This window comes from Anser anser, assembly GCF_964211835.1.
Source record: "Anser anser genome assembly, chromosome: Z".
In the NCBI taxonomy this organism is placed as follows: domain Eukaryota; kingdom Metazoa; phylum Chordata; class Aves; order Anseriformes; family Anatidae; genus Anser; species Anser anser.
The window spans coordinates 78,877,386-78,900,535 of NC_139723.1; the positions used below are offsets into that span (position 1 = coordinate 78,877,386).

General features: G+C 45.5%; 1 protein-coding gene across 7 annotated transcripts in view; it reads right to left on the bottom strand.

The window, feature by feature from the left end:
• DNAI1 (dynein axonemal intermediate chain 1) overlaps positions 1–23,150 on the bottom strand; it is a 142,595-nt gene that overhangs the window by 52,532 nt on the left and 66,913 nt on the right. For all 7 annotated transcript variants that reach the window (XM_083818042.1, XM_083818041.1, XM_083818043.1 and 4 more), the window contains 2 exons: positions 5,714–5,803; positions 1,088–1,175 (listed from right to left, as the gene is read on the bottom strand). In XM_083818042.1, coding sequence (XP_083674168.1) covers positions 1,088–1,175; positions 5,714–5,803 — 178 coding nt within the window. The remainder of the gene's footprint in view (positions 1–1,087; positions 1,176–5,713; positions 5,804–23,150) is intronic.

Consider the following 23,150-nt stretch of genomic DNA (forward strand, 5'->3'; position numbering starts at 1 on the left):
TGACTGCCAGAGCAATTTGAGTCTCCTGACCAGCAGGGACAACCACAGCAATCATCAGAGGAGAAATCAGAACAAGCAGACAAGGCTCAGAAGCACGTAGTTACAGAGAACTTTTTGCAAAGGCAGCTGAAAACAGCATTATGTCTTAAACGATAACAAAACGTAGATCTCAAGGGAATTGTTAAGGTCATTTCAACCCCGTAATACTGTCTGCATTTTTTAACATTTAAATAGATTGTTAAATATTCAAGACAAGTGTCTGAAAAATCCATTTCCCAGAAACACTAACAAATAATCCTGAAGCCTCTGGGAGTTCTGCAGTGTACTGCTTTAGCTGGTCTCTTGGAATCTGTGCAGCAACGCAAACACAAATTGTTCGGCAATTACTAGCCTAGGAACACCCTTAAATGCAGAGCAAGTGCCTTCTCCAAACCTAGACCATAACTTCATAGGGAAAAGCAGGATGATTAGGGGATTCCTCAAGGCTCCCCGTGTAGTCTGGGACTTCCAGAGCTGACTCATCCAATCCTGTCTCAAACACAGGACAGACAGGATGAGGGGATTCAGCCTAGAAGGACTGCACTGTCCCAACTTTGTATAGAGGGAGCCTAACATACAAATAGGGAGCTCAGAATGGATGTTGTGCTTTTAGAGAGCCAAAGCCAAATGAGGCACATCCCACTGTAGGCTGGGTGAGCTGTGCACCCAGAAGAAGGCAAAGGTTGTTTTTCATTTTGATTTGGCCAGCTCAGATCAATGTCCGGTAGGAAGAACAAAACCACCTTAGGTTTGACAAATACAGGTAATGCCCATGCCTTGTTTGCACTGGGATGTCATGGCAAGGTGAACATTTTTGGAATTAATGTTCATCTTTTTTCTGCAAGCAAAGACAAGCAACAAACCTTGACTCAATTAGTGGCCATTGCTTCCAGACAGATTTTGCCCTACCACACATTCAAAGCTAGGAGTAACCCTTCTCCAGTCCTTTTCCATCTCAACGTCCCACTCCCAATTTAATTCCTCTGAATGACTGATTAGAGGCTTTGTGTCAGTAATTAATCAGCATGGCAAGGACTTGGGCTCCTACCAAGCGTTTGCAGCTGCAGCCCCTCTGGCCCCTGCATCGTTGTTCCCTCTGCTGACAGCTTGATGACATCTGTATGAACCAGCTCATTCTGCAAGCAGAGGAGATTCCACATGAATAACAGGCTTTACAGCAACAATACAGAGACATTCAGTACTTTCAAATGGCAAATTTTATGGAGGAATTTTAAAAAGCTTTCCAAAAGTTGTTTAATGTTTCATGACCGCAGTTGGCAATTTGCTAACATGCTGTTTTACATAAGACCTCCAAGAAACTGGTATTTTGAAGCACTGGTACTGAGAGCCACTTGTACATCACCCAGGCACATGCAACTGACCTGGACAGCTTTGGGTTTTGAGGTCAGTGTTTTGAAGTGTGGGTTGACACTGTCAGCTTAAATCATTGTGTTAAGTGAAATCACCCTGCATGGTTGAAGACGAGTATTGTGTATTATTGTGGAGCTAACTAAACCCACATTAATGGATAGCAACTTACCACCTCACCAGTCCCCTCTTCTTACCACCCCCTTATTGTCCCCAGAGCAGCCTCACTTCCCAGTACTCACAGCCTCCTGGGCTCTGAGATTCAACCAACAAGAACATCTAGCAAGCAGCTACCCCAAGGGAAAAGTGCCCCATGTTGTTGTTATCCCCAGAGCTCTAAAAAGCTCTCATCACAGGCCACGACACTGCTTTGCTAGGTGCTGCATGAACACAGGGCAAAAAGACTGTGTCCCAAAGAGTTTACAACTTAGGCAGGAGACAAAAGACTGATGAAAATAGACACCATGTGGGTGAGTATGAGAAAACAGAGGGCAAAGATCCATTCTTAGACTAGCTTTGGGAATTAAAATACCTCTGCAGACTGGAGTTGGTTGTGAATATAAGAATACCCTGGGGCTGATAAAAAGAACAAAGAACTAAAGATTAAATTAGTGAGAAGTGTGGGCTGAGGACTGGATGTTTTCATGAATCTGCAGATTTCCCACTGGAGCACTGTGAGAACAAAACATAACTTCTTAGCTCAGTGAATCAAGCTTTAGTTGGAGCTTCTCTAAACCCAGAGCAGGACTCAGGTAGAAAAAGAGATTCTGCCAGGAAAAGTCAGTCCCAGGGAATTGTGCATTAGGGGAAGGGGGAGAAGACCTTGCAAGCAACTGTTCAGTACTGCAATTCAGAGGCGACTGCGTTTTGTAAGACATTTGTATTGTATTTTGGGGGAACAAACTTATGGAAGGCTCAAGACAGGACAAAACCCATAAAATAATTTATTTCCTTCTCATTAATTTGCACTGCTGCCTAACCACATGCTCTTGCTTATTGATGGGAGTAAATTTTCTCTAAGATCACAGCAAGAAGCAGGACAGCCTCCTGCAGCCTGTGGACTCCTACTTTCTGTTAGTGACTCTTCCTACAGCACGTGGGTTAGAACAACCTAGGTTCAGTGGGTACCGGCAGAAGTGATGTTAAGAAAGAGGTCATGTACTTTGGGGTGTGTGTGCAAGAACTGGAAAGAGCAGTGCCCTGGGCATCAAGGGGAAGAGCGCACTCCACATGCCACTCACTGCCCCTTCCAAGAGGAGTGCTGGTGGGCAGCTGGGAGCACAGACAGGACACGCTGAGCAGACACTCACCTCTGCTCAGGCTTCCAGGTCTGCCTGCTCTCCAGAGAGCATCTGCCATGCCCAGGCCATGCCTCGTGGCCGCATGAGTCTGGTCTGAAGGGCAGCTTTGGAGCTGCCCGCAGCCGATCACGCTGATAAACCCAGTGTGTCTAACAGAGCCTAACGCGGCAGGCACATGCTGTGGACAGGCACACGGGTGTATTCAAGCAAAAAGGCAAACCACATGAGGTTCTCTCTCCAGGTTCATGCGTTTCTGCAGTCTTTCTTTGAAGATGCCTCCCAGCATCTCCACCTGGCTCAGGTCTCCTCCGTGGATAGCTCCTGTAGCCTCTCGCTTTCATACAGGCTCCTACTTGCGCAGAGTTCCCTGTAGTGCTGCTTTTATTTTGTACCCAGCCTCACAGTCTGGAAAATGCATCTGTTCCTGGGGCTGTTTATCGCCAGAGCCATTCACATATTCCTCTGGGCAAACAGACTGTTGACAGCCTGGCCTTCCAGGAATACTGAACAATAATATGTTGCTTCTGACAAACAACTGTAAAGCACTTTGAAGGCGTTAGTGAATTAGGCCTCGCAGCTGCCTACTTCCCTTTAGTTGTTGTTATTAACCTCAAGTGACAAAGGAGGCCCAGAGCTGCTCAGTAATTTAGCTCTAGGTCACGTAGGAAGAGTGAGCTATGGCTACAAACCTGGGAGCACTGAGGATCAGGCCGAGGGGCCGTGCCAGACTGCATCCCAACCAGCTGATTCCTGACATTGCACTGACAGCTCTCCTCGACAGGCAGCACATGAATCCAAAGTGGGAGAGCAGAGCCACCCAGCTGCCGAATTCCCGCATCCTTCCTCAGCTTTACACCTTCATGATGACCCAAAACCAAGCCAAGATGACAGCCTGAGCACACATTAATGTTTCATGAAGCTTGTCCAAAGTGATGGTGCCTGTTTCTAACAGAGACAACCACCACAGCCAAGGCAGATCAACCATCCCTAGCTAAAATTTGACAAGTCTTCTATCCAACTTTTGAGTGGTGCTTACCAGATGTCCAGCCAGAAGTAAGAATTAATTTATTCACTTTGTGCTCCCAGCTTTGGAGGTGTCAAAGAGTTATCAGTGTTTAAAGCAGCTTTACTTCTGGATAGTCCTGTCAAAATGATTAATGAAGCTCTCTTTCATTTATTCCGTATTTGCACTATGGATTTGCAAAATATAAGTTCTCTGGAGTCTCTTTAATTTTACTCTAAATAAAACTCAGACCTCACTCTCTTGTAAAGCTGCAATTCAAGCAGGTTGTCCATTCCTCCTTGCTGTGTATAAAACCACAGACTGAAGGGACATGTTGAATGGACAAGAAAAAGAAGCACCTTACAGTGTGGGAACACAATTAAGCAGAGATGAATAACAAAAATGTCTCAAAAAGCCCTCCACCAGGTGAGTTGCTATCAGAGCCTATCTGCAGAATCTTAGGTTGTCCCAGCTGTAGCATTTCTCTGAAGTTTAAAATACAAGAGGCTTAATCCAGAGTGAATCCACCTCCTGAGTGAAGCAAGCTGGAGCACACTCAGTTACCAGGGCCCAGGTGATATGTGTAACTTGCCAAGTCACCTTAACTGGATGTGTTTAGCTGTAGGTGTGCGCCACCCACTTCAGCATAAATCTTTTGGGCTCTTCTATGCAGGAGATAAAGCAGGAGCTGAGTGCTGCGACAGTGTTAGCCTGTCCCTGTTCAGGGAGCTCTGAGAGCTTTTGGGAGAAGGACTTGGGATGCACTCACTGGAGGCATTTTGGGGTCTAAAGCTGCAAGTATGAACCTGGAGGAGTTTATGAAAGAACCTGATAATCAATGCCCTCTGCAAGCTCTGTCTGTGCTCCTTAGAAGTGGTTTCCACTCCTAAAGTGAACATAAGACTTAAATATACATATAATGTTAGACATGAAACCCTGACCATGGCGGCAAGGCCTAACATTTTCAGAATGTTTTGAATGGCTTGGTATAAAAGGTTAAAAAAAAAAAAAAAAAGCATCCAAGGATGTAAAGAAATTTCTTTGCTTGCTGGGAAATAATGGGACAGCTGCTTCAAACTCCCATTTAGGGTTATTCAATTATTTCAGAAGTAAAAAAAAAAAAAAAAAAAGAAATCTTCACAATGTAAAATCAAATACCCAACAGAAAAAGCACACATTGAGATTCAGAGACATACATCTAAGGGTCATTTAGGGACATTTCTATCAATGTATGTACTCCAAAAGGAAAAGAGATGAAAGGCAGAGAATGCCAATGAGTTTACGGAAATTGTCTTTGGTGTGAGCAGGCAATGTCTTGGCAGGGAGGAACCCTCTGTCTGTTCGATTGCTTGTTGCCATCCATCCCAGTGTAAATGCAAGCTTCTTCCCTGCTCTATGGCTGTAGTATTTCAACTTGCTCTTCCTTGCACCAGCTGCTCTGGGGGACAGGGCAGCAGCTGCCACGCTCCTAGTTAACATCCTGAATTACTCTTTGCAACTTTGGCCACACACTGTACCAGAGCAGGGGAGAAATTTGCACCTTCCCTCTCCCATTCTGAATTGCAATCTGTAGGGGAGCATTTTGGGGGTGGGAGTCTTAAAGCTGGGGAAGAAAGCAAATCATTCTGCCTTGTCTCTGGGTGATGATCCCAGGACAAGGAAGTTTTCAGAGCAAGGACCAGTCTTGAATTTCAGCAGTTGCAAGGCAGAAAAATGATCTCAGGTACTCAGGCCCACAGGGTGCTGTAGGTGCAGATGAGATGAAGGTTGGGTCCTGAGCAAGGAGTTAGGCAGGTTCTGCTTACTTCAGAGTTCAATATGGAGCCCCTCAACCTGGCTGGAGGCTGGCAGCAGCAAGCTGTGACTGCACCTGCAATCTTTTGCTGCCACCTCTTTTCAAACCTTGCTCATTATAAATAATAATAAAACTAATGCATGATCGAACTTTGGAGGCAACTGGTTATAATTTGGCCAGGAAAGGAAATTGTCACCTACTATTTACCTTAACTAAAGTCCACGACACAATCCGTCCATCCGAGGAGACAGAGAAGAAGTTCAAATTGTTGTCCATGTCATCCTTCTGCCACTTGACCTTGAAAGGAGCAGACAGTCCCAGTTAGCACGGAGCACGCAGCATTAGCACGGCAGAGCCCCAGGCCCTCAGCAGGGTCCTCTCACATCCTTCCTAAACAGCAGCCGGCTTCCACCCCAGAGGCCTGATGCTGGCTCATAGCATGCACAAACACACTCTCATCACCACAGGCAGTTTCACAACAGCCCCCAGCACTCCCGTCACTGCAGAGATGTCTCAGAAGGGTCTCCAAGACACCTGAGTACATCACTGCCCCTGTGCAAACAAACACCTTCCCACGTGGCTTACTCCCCCAAGTGCAGGATCATAGGGCTACCCTTCAGCCAGCCCAGCTCAAATTAGCTTTCTGTCCCTATGTGTGGTACAGATGAGCCCTTGCAAGCAATGTGTGACATGGGTCCTTGGGGGACTTCTGTTTCAGGGGGATCAAAACATCTCCATTAAAACTGAAATTCTCCTACATCTTCAGAGCATCTGCCTGCCTGGTAAGGAGATTTGCCTTTTGACTGTGACAGCTCAGCAGGAGAGATTAGAACTCAGATAAATGGCTTACAGTTTAGAAGAGACATTTCAGTTAGACCAAAAGCATTAAGAACGCTCAATTTTCAGATCTGGGAATTCAATCAGACTGAAGAGAAAAGAATGACTTGTCACTGGGCCTGTCAGCATACACTCCTGTGGGCATCTGTCAGCTCAGGATGGGGACAAGCACTTTGGCAGGTTCTGCTGAGGTTTTCAAAGGTGTATTTGTTCCTGTCCAGGCAGTGCAGCAGATACATTTCCCTAAATATCACCCATGATAAATGGGCATGATTATCCTAGAGCTTACCAAATACTCCGTCTATGACCAGCTATTTATCTGGTACCTAGACCAGAAAACAAGCAGCAGTCTGAATACTTCAATTACACAGACTGTGTATCCTGATGTTACTTCTTTGGGAAAAGAGTGTTAATTCTGTTTTATAAAATTGTTTATACTGTGAAGCTCTGTGGAGCATGAAAATTCAGCAAGAGACTCACCAAAGAGTAATTAATTCTCTAGTGAACAGGTTCCCTACCTAGAACACAATTTTCTGAGGAAGGAAAAATAAAACGAAAGGGAATCCATCTGAGAATACATCAAAATGACAGTTACATGGCCATAAGATGTGACTGAAGAGTCTCGTGTAGCATACACCTTTGAACATCCTCACAGTGGAGAAATCGTTAAGTCTCCAAGTGGAACCACTTCTGCCAGCTTGCATTAAGGAATGGCATAATTCAATGTGGCCCAGAATAAATGGCTAGTGATCAAAGGACAGGTCCAATGGCACATATGGAGAAGAGTGATTTCCAAGGCTGGCCATCACGCACAAATGTGTATCTGTTCCAGGAATATCTCCCTGGGATCATGAGCTAACTGCTGACCATGGTGGTCACCAGCAGCTGCTTCAGATGAAGGGGTTGGCGTAGTGAGGAATTTTAATTCAGAGTGAGAAATGTAGAGTTCAGGGGAACCAGTTACAAACACATGCTCTACATGTCTCATCCTGAGCACAAAAAAAGGGATGTGCTTCAAATGTGAGCTTTTTAAAACACCACCCTAAACTAGTCTGACAATAAGATGGTTTTGTTTGTATGCCCAACATAACTTCACTCCAACTCAGGTTCTGCCTCTTCCATATACCTGCCCAAATACTTGGGAAAAACTGTCACAGTTCCCAACAATGCACTTGTTAGGATCTGAGCTGGTCCAGGCCCTCTCTGCAGGCAGAGTCCCTGCTTGCCCACTGTCAGAGTACGTGTTCAGGCGCTCCTTAGTGAGCTCTCCTTGAGCTCAGCAGGGACAGCAGTAGCTGACTTCCCAGCTCTGCTCTGGCTAAGCACAGTGCAGACGTTTTGTACCTGAGCTGGAGACAAGCAACAGCCTGTCACATCAATGGAAAACACATGGATGAAGGCTCAGCAGCTGGACTCCTTCCCTGATCACACTGTGCAGACACAGCTCCAGAATCCTCACATCTACACTAACACAGCGTGCTGCAGGAACCTCATCTGGAGGTGTCCCACAACACAAGCACTCACACAACCTTTCAGCTTTTTGTTTGTTTGTTTGTTTGTTTTTTCCCAAGCCAATTGCTTTCAGTATTCCCCAATTGGAGAGCTTTTCCCCAGGGTCTGCTCACCCCGAATATCCTCTCTTTGATCGATCGCTATTCAAGTTTTCTATTATCAGTTAGGTGTTACTACTACTTCTCCTCAGCTGTTATATAGACAGGTAGAGTCTGCAGCCCACAAAAGCAAGAAGGCTGATTGGCTTGGGGTACTTTTGCTTCTACATTCAAAGCATTCAATAGCACCTCAGTTAGGTACATAATGTAGGTAGCTTGAACACAGTCCTTTAAGGGCATCAGGATCTGCCCTTAGATGATTGTCAGCAGCTCTCAGTGACATTAGCCTGAATTTCAGAAAACAGAAATCGGCACTTGATACTTCCAATTTGCTGTCAACACCTCTGACACCTTAATAGTGTTTGCGATCTTTTTTCTCCTGATCTCTGAATCCCATGAACGCTTATTAGAGTAATTAGCCTTCATGATACTGCAATCAAATCGGGTATCTGCTCAGAACTGGCCTTTTCTCTGCTCCCAGAGGCCCCTGAACGTGGCACAACCTCCCATCATTAGCAGTATCCATGCTGTGCAGGGTGGGACATTTGATGTGGGAAGTAGGCCACTGTGTGTGCAGTGGGAAGAAGTTAATTTTTCTCTGAAGCATGTAATAATGATCCCAGGATTGCAGCTGCATGAGACAATTTACAGCAAAAGTTCAATTATGATAGAGTAAAAGTAAAGAACCACATGAGAAAGAAAAGCATCTGTAAACAGTGGAGAGGAGACAAGTAAACAGAGTACTTTAAGTGAGTGATCTTGATGGGACCTATAATAAAATCAAGGATACACTTATTTTTTTCAGTGTGATCTTTAACCCAACTATACTTGCAGTACGAAATCAGTTTGTGAGACTCATTGCTATGCGGTGCCTCTGAGAAGAGCCTAACACTTCTTAATTTTTACTTCTCAAAGCCTGGTTATTTATAAAGAAAATGAGACTATTCAAAATTATTACTTGTTCCTAGAAAAATAAAAGTAAAACCTTGCAAGTCCACTGCTATGTAGAGCATATTAGCAGGGCAATAATTCACCAATTGTTAGCAAGAAAGTACTATAATCTTTGCCTATAACAGCTGGCAGTGGTTCCTGGCCAACAGGAGATTAGACCATTTATCCAATCTGACTTGAAAATTCCTATGTTTCTGATGTCATTCCTAGAAAAGAAATAATGCTCAATCAGTTTTCGTGGCATGGAGGCTGTTAGTCACTCGTGCTGACAAAATACAATTGGCCAAAGCTGTTCTGGCCATGAGGCTGACCGGAGCACTTTGCGGGCAGCCACGGGCAGGATCTGCGTGCCTGCCTTGTAAGGGGACACCTGCGACTGCAAACACAGCTCTCAGCTTGCCAAAGCTCAGCTGTGACACATGCACGTTGACTGACGAGCAGTTCCTTCCTTCCCTATTAACTGTGCTCCATGGAGAGATTTGCCATCGTTGCGGTAGCACAACACTGCTGACTCCTGCCTCAAGAGAAATAAAAGAGCTTTAGTCATTCAAAGATTAAAGAAAGAATAAGGTCTGTCACAGGTAGGGAAGAAGAAAGACCAAGGCACTATCAAATCCTCAGGTCGCCTTTACAGGAACTGCCTGAGGAAGAACACTCAGATGACTCCAGTAAGCGAGCGACCCCCTGGGCTGCTGAAGAAAGTCTGGGCCAACGTGACACGGAGACAAATTCCTTCCAGTGCCAACCTGGCAATCGGTACAGCCCTAAGCAAAGCTGTCATGGCAATGCAGGGTTTGCAGGGGACCAAAAAGGGCATCTCTTCTGCTCTGAGGAAGGATTGGACACATCCCTACCTGGTGACAATTCAGCCAGCCTGTTCTGCCAAGCCTCCAACAACAGGCACACAGCACCTGCCCTGTAGGCAAGTGTCAGTGCTTAACTGGCCTTACACAGGAAACCTAATTTACCACGAATCAAGTGATTACTCCTTGTCATCTCCTCAGTGGACACAGCAAGCAACTGTTTATTTCCCTTTTCATAACAGTCTTCAAGAGGTCAAGATAAGGTTGCTGTGTCACTGCTCCCTTCTCTTTTTTCCCCAGCCAAACAAAACCAATTGCTTAAACTGTTCCTTCCAGGTCCTGCTCTCTGAGCCTTCACCATTCCTGTGCTTCTCCTTCAGCCCTTCTCTGTAGCTGCAGACAGACTGTACAGGGCCTGGCCTAGGCAAAAACAGGAATTACAACCTCCTCTACCTTGTATCCTACTAATAAATCCGAATTACATGTTTTTGTGCAATAGTGTGGCATTGCTGACCATTGGTGGTGGGTGATCTGCCATAAACTCTCCTTCTGGCACCCTGCTGCCTAACCAGTCATCCCCTGGTTTGTATCCGTACATTTAATTTCCCCTTTCTAAATGTAGTATTTGCTCTTGTCTTTATTGAATTTCATCACATTGATTTTGGACCTTTCTTCCAATTTATCAAGATCATTTTGAACATAATCATGTCCCGCAAAGTGTCTCATCTTCCCAAGGGGGCTTCCTTATTCTGTAATCTGAGTTGTTAATGAAAGTATTGATCAAAAGAAGACCCGGGCTGACAGCTCGAGGGTCTCACTTGAAGCATCTGACAGCAAGCCCTGGATAACTGCTCTTTAAGCACACAGCCTGAGCCACCTGAGCAGCCTCTTTATGGTGATTTTATACAATTCATATTTCTCTACTACAGTTATAAGAATGTCACTGTGTGAGCCTGGATCAAAAGCTTTAGTCAAGCCAAGATAGATAGAGGTGATAACCTTGGCTGCCTCCCCCTTCTTCACAAGGCCCATTTCTCTGAAACAAAAGAAAAACAGAAAAAAAAAAAAAGAAATTATACTGGCTTGACAATTTATTCTGGACAAATCCATGTCGGCTTCTCTGAATCACCTTATTATCTAGACATTTACAAATGGTTTTGCCATTTGTTCCAATGTTTCTCCAGCAATCAAAATTGGTCAGTTTGGTCAGTAACTCCCTTGGTCCAATCCTACCATTTGTACGCAAATATTTTTTCCCTTCTTCCAGTCCTTTTACATCTTTCCTCCTTTTCACGGCCATGCTTGTTGTGCAGGCTGGAGTGCTGCCAATACATTGCTGTGCTCTCATCCATGCTCTGAGAGTCGCTGAGGGTGGATTAGGATGCCTCTAGCCTTGGTGAATTGTTCAGACACAAATTTCTGGTCTCTGGTACCCTGTCCATGCCACTGTCCCTCCTGCATACAAGGACAGCCCCTCTGAGGAAAGCACCTGCAGAAACCTCCTGCCAGACATTGGCTCCATGGCATCACTGAAATGTGTTTTGGGATTGAATACAGCAGGCTTTACATTCTTCACTATTCCAGTCAGTTCACGCCATGGGCATGTGAATGTGTCCCCACCCACAGCAAACAGCAGGGCGATGCTTCCCTTCGTCCACGTCTCAGGGTACACCCCAACACTTGTATTCCGTCTGATCAGATGCTGCATAAAGGCTTGCACAAAAACACTAACCTCTGCTTAAAATCCAGCATGCATATAGCCACAAAACTCCCTAAAATGCCTGCTAATGGTCTGAAATTGCTCTGGCAAAGTCTAAGTACTCCAGGGTACGTTTAAGCTGATCCTGATGATGAGCACACACCTGTCTCATCTAAACATTATTTAATATGTTCTTTCCCTATTCTGAACTATGCTTTCACCTCCTTTATACATTAATCATATTAAGCAGGCGGTCTCATACATTTATTGTAAGATTAAACAGGATAGCATCAAATATTTCATTCTTCTCCATACCACTCAATATGAGCTGAAAGCTTGCTTTAGTAATGAGCCTACATTCTTCATTCCTTTAACTTCTAATACACTTCACAAATATGTTCTGTTCCTTTTTATGACCCTGGATAATTACAGCTCATTTTGCACCTCCACCTTCTTTAACTCTCTTTGTCTTCATGCTCTTCTCCAATACTCAGCTTTAGACGTGTACTTGTTTCTGTTCTTCAGGAGCCCCTTTGTAATTCACCACTGAGCTCTAGAGACAGCCCACCTTGCAGAGCTGCCATCCTGCTCAGCCCAGCAGGTCAGGGCATTCACCTACCTCGTGCCGTAGCTGAACAGAGTCCCAGTCTCTCAGGAGCCCAGCTGTGTGTTGCAGGAGCACAAGTGATTCCCAGTCCTTTGAGGCAGCCAGGTCACCATCTGCAGAGAGCACCCTTGCTCTCCCACACACACTGTTTTCTCCATACCATGAGCACACGGGGCTAAGTAGGGAGATTCGGACACTTCTTACATCCACACTGACCAAAGACTTACTGAAGGCCTCCCACTGGCAAACATCTGCTCCTTGAACAGGTTTGCAGACATGGCGAGGTAATTGCCCCTCAGCTCTCTCCGGCTGTGCCTGCCCTGGCAGCAAAGCACAGACACAAACCCTCTGTCAAAACCACATTTCCCCAGTACGGGCGCAAGCTCTCATGGCTGCATCCATCACACGACGGCCCAGATCAGCAGCTGACAGATGAACACAGCGTGGATGCTCAAAGAGGTAGACAGACCAAACTCCACAGAGCAGGACCCATCCAAATCTGGACGTGTTAGTCCAAACAGTGGCTACTCTGGTCTGCGTGGAGAATACTTCTTCCATTTTGTTGTTCTCCTGGTTTTAGGCTGCCACAGCACCATGCAGAGGGAGCATGCTGAAGTCTATGATAAATTTCACTCTGTGTCACATCTTCTGGAGCCAGGCTGATCTCTCTTGTGTTCTGGTGCACATATTCCCCTAGACTCTTCTACAGTAGTCTTCGACTTGAGCTACGAAGCAGTTTTCATTTCTTCCCTCTATCACCTCTGAATGTGTTTCTTATTGGTTCCTGCCAGTGACTCTCAGCAGAGCAGCATCCAAAAACATCAATTCATTACCAGCAGAGAATAAATTTTTCACATTCTCCTCCTGTAAATGACAAATTGTCATTTTTTTTGTTTACTTCCTTCCCTGTATCACTTGTCTCTGCTGTTTGCCCAAGGGATCTGCTGTGGTGAGAATCTCCTAAGTCAGTCAGCTGATCCCAAGTCCATTGACATCCTATTTTGCTGGAGCAAAGAGTTTGTCCCTCCTTGCTGCTGAGACAAAGTAGTACCTCTATAACAAAGTCCCCAAATGCCCTTGATCAAGCACATTGCCAGCCATTCTTCATTTACTGCTTACCAGGCTCCCCAGCCTGGCCCCATATATGAGCCTTGCTGAGGATCCTCAGGCAGCTCTCAAAAGCGAAGCCAAGGAAGAGAACATGCAAGGCACATGGCTGCTCTCCTGAAATCTGTCACAAGTGACCCCCCCAAAAGCGACTCACGTGTTCACCTAGAAAGCACAAGATACTTCACTCACATAGAAAAATAAAGGTAGGAAAAGGCCTCCAGGATCATCTGGTCCAACCATCACCCTTCCACCACTGTCACCCACTAAGCCCTGTCCCTAAGCGCCACATCCAACCTTTCCTTGAACACCCCCAGGGACGGTGACTCCACCACCTCCCTGGGCAACCTGTCCCAGTGCCTGACTGCTCTTTCTGAGAAGAAATGTCTCCTCATTTCCAACCTGAACCTCCCCTGGCGCTACTCGAGGCCATTCCCTCTTGTCCTATCACTAGTTATCTGTGAGAAGAGGCCAACCCCCAGCTCCCCACACCTTCCTTTCAGGTTGCTGTAGAGAGCCACAAGCTCTGCCCTGAGCCTCCTCTCTCCAGACTAAACAACCCCAGTTCCCTCAGCTGCTCCTCAGAGGACTTGCGCTCCAGACAAAGTACCTGGAAAGTAACTCCAGTGTCAATCTTTAAGCATCCCAAGAGATGGGCAGAGCAAGCCTCAGAGGAGCGGGGCAGTGTCTGGAGTCCTTAGTGCTAACGTAGGCAGCAGTGCAAGTTGTTCTGTGTGGAGGTGGGAAGGAGGAAGACAGAAAGCTTCAACTCTTAGCATGGTTAGTTGGGATAAAGGCAAATAGCGAGCTATATATAGATGACTCATCTTAACTTGAGGCAAGAATGACAATTTTAAAGGGCTGTGATAACCTAGTGCAGACTGATTATTCCAAGATTTAGGTCAAGGCAGCCCAGCCAGTCTCTCTGGCTGAGTCTATACTTGGGGAAGATGTTGCTCCTCTGTACTTTGGCCAAATGATACCTCTATAACAGGAGATTTGGCTGTTCCCTGGCTTCTTGTGAGTCTGGGCTTCCTACCAAAGGCAGACTCAGCAGGCAGGCAGGGAGGAGCCAGGTAAGCTCCAGCTGGCCTCTCAATGAGGAGCACCAAAACTATGGGGTGGCCAGCTTGTCCATCTTGGAGCCAGGATGGTGGGGTACAGCATAAAGGGCTCCTGCCCTGTGGTGCATGCTCAGCAAAAGAGATCACTGGGATGTGTCAGGGCTCTTTACCATTCTTGCGTATCACGTCGGGGAGCAGACAGCATTTCTGCTGTGGTACATCTAGCAAGAATGGAAGAGCTGTGACAAAATAACAGTTTTGGTCAACATTACCAGGAAAGACCTTAGCCCTTGATTTTGTTGTCAGAAGCCCTGCTGTGAAAGCATAGTCCCTGTCCCCATCCACATCCCTGAGCTCTAGACATGGTGCTGGTAAAAGCAAAGCAGATGGATGAGTCCAGCCACAGCTGAAGAGGAGCAGCCAGCCCTGAGAGGAAGAATCAGGCCTGCCATATGAGAGCTGAGCTGCCACTGTCAGACTCAAGAGTCTGCACACCCAGAAACCTCACGAAGAAAAGCAGCCCTCAGGAGTGGGGCAATACCTTCCTGTCACTGCCTGGGATGCCTGTGTGGGGAAGAAGCTGGAGACTCTTCTGAGGGGGATGTGACTTTTTGGGCCTGGAGCCTAAATCAGATATCCCAGAAATATTCATCTGAGCCTCTGTTAGACCGTGTTTAGGTATAAAGGTGGGTGCTACCACAACCCCCAGGTAAAGCAGAACTGTTAAGGCCTTCCTTGTTTTAGTACCATACAAAAAGATAAATTGTGACTAGATATTTAACAAAATTAACTTTAAGCAGCAGAGGCCAGAATACTGAGATAAGACAGATATATCCGACTGAGCAAGGTCTGATGAAATACACCCTAGGGTGCTTAAAGAGAAGCTGAAGCAATCTCTGAATCATTAGGAATTATCTATGGAAGCTAGGAGAGGTCCTGGAGGATAGGAACAGAGCAAAAACGTCCCCAGGAAATCCAAAACAAAACCTGTCTTGAAAGATAGGTTAAAGGACTGAGGACCAGTCAGCCTAACTCTGAACCTTGAGAGCTGGAACAAAGTATTAAGTCATCAATATGCATCTACAGGGTAAGAAGATAAGGAAGAGTGAATATGGGCTTGTCAAGGAAAGATCTTGTCAAAACAAAATTGATTTCCTTCTTTGACAGGCTAATGGGTCTAAAGGATTAGAGGAAAGAAGCAGATGTGGTATACCTTTAATTTATTAAGGTTTTTGGCATACTCCCTGTGATGTTTTCAGAAGCAAGCTAAGAAAATTAGGTCTGGATGTAATTACTATGAAGTGGATGAATGATTGAAAAAATGAATCTTCAGGAGTAATAATCATTGATTTCCTGAGCACTTGGGAGAACATCTGTAGATGATTCCCACAAGGGACTGTCCTAGGTCCAGTTCTATTCAATATTTTCATTAGAAGGTTGCATAAGGGATGGCAAAATACAGAGAATATTTGCAGATGACACAGTTCAGAGACAAAGGATTCTGTTAGGATCAGAATTCAAAGTTATCTTGACAAACTGGAGACAGTCTGAAAACAACAAGATGAAATTTGATAAAGAGAAGTACAGAGAGACACAGACAGGAAGAAGAAAGCACGTAAACAAGTAGAAATTAGGGAATTTCTAGTGGCAGTAGTGCAGAAGAAAAATCAGAGGGTGGTGCAGGATTCAGCAAAGTGATACTGCCAGGTCAGGGGGAATTATAGAAATCCTATTCATGTGCATTAAGAGGTGTGTTACATGTAAGACTTTCCAGGTAATTACTTCAGTCTGTCAGTACTGGTGAAGACAGCTAGGCTACTCAATCTCAGTTTGAAGAAAGCACTTCAGGAATGGTATCGTAATATCTATGATGCCATACCGGCCTGTGCCCGTTCTCATTTCTGCGATTCAGGAACAGTTTTTCTGTTCCAGAAACGAAGGTTCAGTCTGATTTGAAATTCAATATCACCTCTCATGAGTTTACTGTGTGTCAAATCCAACCACACTGACTGCTTCATTCACTGCAATAGATGAGACTGCTTTGTATAGCAGACAAGTCTTTTGAGTTTGAGTAAAAGCTGATGGAGAGATATAAATAAAAATTACTTTGATTTACATATATACATAAACACTTAAAAATAAATCCAATGACAAATGTTCCTATCTTAGAATCTGGATTTTCTTTTAAATGCAAATGTTTCCAGCTATGACAGCAATCTAGAGATAAGGGAGCTGCAAAGCAAAGGAGGGTTCTTAGTGTTATTCTGTCCTTTGTAGAAAAATATGTTGACGTTTTACTGTAAAATCATGTAATGACACAGAATGGATAAGCTCAGAGTGCTTAGGATGTAAACTAGCCCTCAGGATAGAAGCCATTAAAGAGATAAGGTCTGCAATGACTACCTCCTCCCAAAGGTGAGCCAGTAATATTTAAACACTCGGGTGTACTGAGTGCATTAGAGAGGAAATAGTTTAGATGGCTGATGAATGTCAAAATGTTCAAAGATTCTGATACCTTCCAGTCTAGTTTGGGCTCCTTTCTTCTCTCTCATATCTTTAGTGAGCAATTCTGGCCTAAGGTACTCCCTGCCATTCTATCTGAAGCAGAAGTCGGGATTTAATCGGATATCTCCTGACTTTTGCTACTGTCTTTTTGTGTACCACAGCTTTTCTGTGCCAGTTAGGAAGGTCAGGGTGGCTTACAGGCTTGGTAACAGTACATAGGTACTGAAATGAAGGCAGCTGCTTCACCCACAAAGAAGTTAGGCATCATCCACAGCAGCCAGCCTGGCAGGACCCCATCCTCACCAAGGAAGAACTCCTCAGGCTACTGCTCTGCAAACCAAAAACATCTCAAAGCATCCTGGAAGGGAAGGCACAGCACAGGAGTGCCCGGGTGCTCCCAGAGCAGCTCACATCCACAGGTTATCTGTCACCTGCATCACAGGAATGCTGCTGATGGCTTTTTCATGGGTACAAGCAAACAACAGGCTTCTCCAGTGAAAGATTGTTCCTCTTGCTACAGGCAATAGCAGGAAGTTCTCATCTAATAAATTTACAAATGCCCCTTGTCATTCTGGCAGCATATGGCTACTCATAAGCTTTTCTACAAGCCTTCCTGGTTGTTTTTTTCATCCAAAGTCCTTGAAAGCTTCCTGATATCTGAAGGAAAACATTCAGATGTGTTTATCAGCACCATAGACTCGTAAAATAAACTCCCATGTCACATTTAACCCCATAAACACTCCTTTTTGGAAAATCACTTCTCTCCCATAGCTAGATCAACTGCCTCCCACCTCGATAGCATCATCCTGGGACTCACAGCCCCAAGCTGCGACAGGAGCGAGGAATCGGACCCACTGCACCAGCGCCTTCAAACAGCACACATTAACTTGGGATGCAGAAAGAGGGCAGAGAAACTTTTTCTATCAAAGAGCACATTTGGTGATAGAGGGAGGGACGCAGCATGGACCTGAGCAGAGAGCATGGCCATGGGAGTAACACTGATACAGGGCAAAGGCCCAGCCTGGGGCTTGTACACTGCTCATGCTTCAGAGACTCAGATTTATCTGGAGGAAGCAGAGCTCAGTTATAAATAGCACTGGATAAGGGCTGGCCCTACTTTCAGTTTGTTTTCCTCCTGCTGGGAGTTGGATGCTCTGCTTTGTACAGCGTTTCACCAGGAATCTGCTTACTTATTCCTCTCACAGCACTTCCCTCTGTATTTATTAGGCTGGTATGTTAACAGCTGAGGAGCAAGGACCCTTTAGCCATTAGACTCTCTCCTGTTTGTCCTGTCAACGGTGGTGCTCCCATGTCAGACACAGCATGCAGCTGAATGATGGGTGCCAGAGGCCAGCAAAGCTCAGGGGTATTTAACCAATTGCAATTCACAGCTCCCGGTTTCAATTCTGACTGTGCTCATTGAGCAAGATTTCCAATTTACAGACAAAATAAGAAGTTCCCCGCTCCGTGCTCAGGGACAGCAGACACACAGCAGGCAGGCTCGCATCCAAATCCCCAAGCTGTCTGATGCTGCTAAATCGGAGACAGCATCTGTAATGTGCCTGACAGAAGGCTCCCATCATTGCAGGACCAAGCAGGCTCGCAGCAGGGACGGAGAGAGCTGGCCCCAGGACCTGCCAGGTGCTGAGCATCCCTGACCACCGAGCTCACCGCGGTGTTGGCAGCAGGAACAGGGTGGGAGCTGTGGCAGCCCCTGCTCCCCACATCCCGATACACAGCTGGGCGACTTCGCTTGCACCATCCTGCTCAGCTTGCGCTCTGCCCTTATCGCTCCCTCATCGCTATTTCATTTTCCTTGGAGAAGCACTCTGCTGTTCACAGGCTGCATCAGTGCCGGTAAGAGCCATCCGCTCTGGCTGCTTTCTCCATCTATTTTGAGGATCCAGCAATCAGCAGTCACATTTTACAGGCCAGTGCAGAAACACATTTTTTCCACAAAGATCCAACATAGCTTCCTGGTTTCTGTTAAATATTTAGTTAACTTCTGTGACTGCTCTAAAGCAGCAGAGCAGGATTCAAAGACCCAAGCAAACAAACAAATGCATTACAACTTCTCTGCCCTTTGAAAGCACGGGCTATCACATTCCAACATCTCAAGGTCTAAAGACTTACATTTTATGAGTGACTCAAATTTTATGAGTGAAGGTTTCTCAACAAACCAGCATCAGTACAACTAAATGGCAAATAAAATTACATAGACTTTGCTTGCAGACAACCTGAAAATTCACAGTAAGAAGGTCTGGATCTCAAGTAAAAGGACTGGGAGAGAGAAGAGCAACACCTAGAGAAGAATCTATTAAGCAAGCAGCAGTGAGAGCACAAGGCAGAAAATAAGTTGAGCATCTGTATGAAGTACAGAGGGAAAAGCAGCATCAAAGTGGAAAAAACACTTTTTCAGATAAATGCTACATGATCTGCAAGGGAGGGTTTCAATGTTTTTGCAAGAGAAATTCTAACCTGCAAGAATCCATACCCAAGGCACAGTTACAAAACAGCCAGTTACAGAAACTGATTCTCCAGAAGGTACAGCCTGATACCATCTCAAAAAATACAATACTGAAGTTAAAAGAACAGGGATTTTGTCTATTATTGTCAAAGATACTTAGGAAGAAACACTTGGACACTTACCTTTTCTAACCTTAAAGTGGCTCAAAAAGAGTTAAAAGGTTTTCAACAAGGTACAAACACGAAGCAAAAGATTTTATCCAGCATTTCTGCCACAGTAGTGCCTTGCACTTTCCACCACCTCCACCATGCCTAAACGAGCCTAAAGCTTCAGGATAGGCTCCTGCAGCCCAACAGAGCCTTCCCCAAGAGCGGTGAAACTTGACTGTGTGAGAGACAGGGTTTCCTACAGCCAGTCTGTGACTCTGCAGCGAGCTCCCCAGCAACTAAGGACGACCAGAAAGCTGCTGCTCTTTACCCCGCTTTCTACAGCAAGCACCTGGTCCTTCCCAAGCACAGTCCTTCCAGCCCACACTTCCCTCCAGGAGAGGACACGGGAGCGAACACAGGACAGATGTTTGAGAGCCACGATATGCCTCACAGTGCTGCAGCAAGGAGTGCAGTGGCAGATCCCCGACAGACCAGCACAGTTGATGCCGCAGCAGCCTGTCCCTGGACTCAGAGTTCACTGTTGGCAGTAGGATTGCAGCTAAGGACTGCCCCAGCAGGGAAGCGTCTGTCAGATTGAACTCTCTGGGCCCCAAATACCCCCTGGTTGGCCCATGGATGCTCTTACCACACCTCTGTACTTCTGTGCATGTGCTGAAAGACCAAAGTGAAGTATTGACTCTTAGGTGAGGGTACAGCATCCTGCTTTACTCCTGGGATGTAAGAGGTGAATAAGACTTTTTGCCTTGCTTGCACTGGGCCAGGAATGCAAGACAGAGCTGGCAGATGGAGAAAAGCAGGAGAAAACCTGGGGTGGAGAGGAAGGTCCTCTGTGCAGACATTGCACTGATCCACTACAAGATGTGTCTGGTTTTATTACCCTAGAGTTTCAGCGCTGAATGCTCCTTGCCTGCAGGTTTCTGCTCTATTATCCCCTTGGGCCACATTCTCCCACTTGCCAGCTCTCAAGATAAGCCATGCCATGCTGACTCTCCTCATCCGTATCTCCTGTCCAGCCATCTTGGTTTCAGGTTTCTATTGCTCTCCTCTCTTCTCCAAATGTCTCTTTCTCCTCTGAAGTTATTCCCTAACAGTATTCTTATGGAATTGAATGAGGTTTTATCACTGAACTATCCCCAGCAAACATCCATTTTGTGCTCCTTAGCAGTGAAGGCAACAGGAAGAGAGTCAAGCCTGTTCTGAGACAGCTGATCTTTATTCTGACCTTGATAGCAACCTTCTGTCTTTTCTTTTTGTTTTGTTTTCTTTGCATCAAACTCTTTGTTTGCCTGAAGCCAAAGGAACAAAATATTATATGAAGCAGTAACATCTCTGAAGCAAAGCAAGCTGCAAAAGCTGTTTGTCTGACTGCAGATGACATATTTAGGAGAGTGGCCATCATCAGAAACGAAACAATGTGTTGGTTTGACAGTGGATTATGAACAAAATGTTTTGTTTTTTTTTTTTTCTCCTAGGTGCAGTGAATACAATCAGCTTCATAGAATCATAGAATCCCAGGATGGTTTGGGTTGGAAGGGACCTTAAAGACCATCTAGTCCCACCCCCCTGCCATGGGCAGGGACCCCTCCAACCAGCCCAGGCTGCCCAAAGCCCCATCCAGCCTGGCCTTGGGCACTGCCAGGGATGGGGCAGCCTCAGCTGCTCTGGGCAGCGTGGGCCAGGGCCTCACCACCCTCACAGTGAAGAATTTTGTGGAACTGTGCCCAGCAGCATGGAGTGAGGTGGAAAACAGCAGGTTGTACTGACATTAAAGGGTCTCTGAAACTGAACGCACTTAACTTCCATCAGCAAACCAAGATCTCACCAGGTGAGTCTGGTGTGGCTTCATGAACTGCCAAGATTCGCTGTAGAGTTATTTAAGGACTTAGATTTCAACACGGAAGGTAGAGATGGAGAAGAGATCACACAATTGCAGGGCAAATTATTGTGAGAGAGTCTCAGGTGTATTTTATGTGGTTTACTTTTGAGATGGGACTTCCACATATTCGAATGGGAAACTAATATGCAAGCTGGCACTCCCTCTGGCAGTTTGCAGACTATTTCCTTTGGCAGTTTGCAGACTATTACCATGCTTCCTTGCCCTTTTGGTCTTAGGCATGAGCATCATATTTAACCTGAGTAGCATTTGGTGAAGAGTTAGCGAGCAGCAGCCAGCCCTTTCTCCTCCTGTGCATGAACAGAAGGCAGAAAATAATTCTTTCAGGATGCCATCTGAAGCTCCATGGTGTCAGCTCCCAGGCCGGCAAGATCAGGTTCAGTAAGTTAACAATGAACCAAGTTGTTTTTCTGACCAGTGACCTCTCCATAGCAATTCCAAACCAAGCTGTGCACATGGGCAAGCTTGCCACAGCTGAGATTTCCTCTAAGCACAGCCAAAAGAAATATTCCTTTTGCAGATCTTAGGGTCAACACTCTTTTCTGGGAATTCAGTTAGCAATTCTGACGGTGTGCAAGTGAGAAAAAAAATCCAATCCCCTGCAGCAGTACTGTCTCTGTACTAATCCCAGCATCAAGCAGAAAGAAAGTCCTTGTTTTGTTGTGAAGTGGACTAGAAGCACACGGTGGAAACAAATCTGTTGAATAAGAAGTGTTTTAAGAGAGAGACTGAGCAGAAGAAAAACTTTGACACAGGCGACAGCTTATTACCAATCCCTGTTTCTGAACTGCTCCACCTTCCCAATGCTTCAAATCTAAAATATTTCATATATTCCAGGGATGAAGAATAAGAAAAAAAACACTGTTCTCAGCTATAAAGAAAGACTAATCATAATATTTATTTTTTAAAAGACAGGAGAAAAATAAAAACATAGCTCAAAGGCTCATAGCTCTCAAGAGCTTGCTCTTGCAGGCTCCACATGCCCAAGTCTAGTCAAGTTGTACCACTTTGGCCACCCTGGTTAACAGCCAGAGCCAAGCTCCGGGACTGAGCCACTGCCTGAAGCAGACACCCTGCCCAGGGACTTGCTTTCTAGGAGTACTCAGTGCTGGAGATCATAGAACGAATCACAGAGTGGTTTGGGTTGAAAGGGACCTTAAAGACCATCTAATTCCAAACCCCTGCCATGGGCAGGGACACCTCCCACCAGCCCAGGCTGCCCAAAGCCCCATCCAGCCTGGCCTTGGGCACTGCCAGGGATGGGGCAGCCACAGCTGCTCTGGGCAGCCTGTGCCTCAGCACCCTCTGAGTGAAGAAGTAAATTTCTTCCTAAAATTATGATGATCAGAGATGATGGGTGTGAAGCTTTTGCTTATCGCTTAGAGCATTATTTCAATTAAGGTGGGGTTTAGCCTAACCTCACAAAGGCTTTTGCCCAGCAGAACACAGTTTCCCAGGAGCTGACTCCTTTTGAGCAGGTGTTTGCAAAGGCAGAGGTCTGAACTCACTGACCTGTGAGATCATTTCTAATTCTATGTTCCTGTAAGACCTAAGGCTTTGGTGGCTGCATTAGGCACACTGCACTGCATGCGTATACGTTTGCATGTCCATGTGCTTGCTTGTTCCTCTCTTTTCCTTTTTCAGAGTTCTGACTTTAGAATTTAATCCATTGGTAGTAAGCAGTGAGAAATGTCTAATTTAAGACAAACCAGAACTTTCCCTTATTTATACTGCAGTAGGACTTAATACATGGAAGACACTTGCCAAATCCACCAGAAGGTATTGCTATGCTCTTTAAAGATACAGGAACCAACCAGTATCAGGCAGATGAACTCACTCTTAGGTAACAGAATTAGAAATTTTATATTATTTTGTTCTTAATAATGGGATATGTTACATTGGCTTTGTTTTATGCAAACATACTGAGATA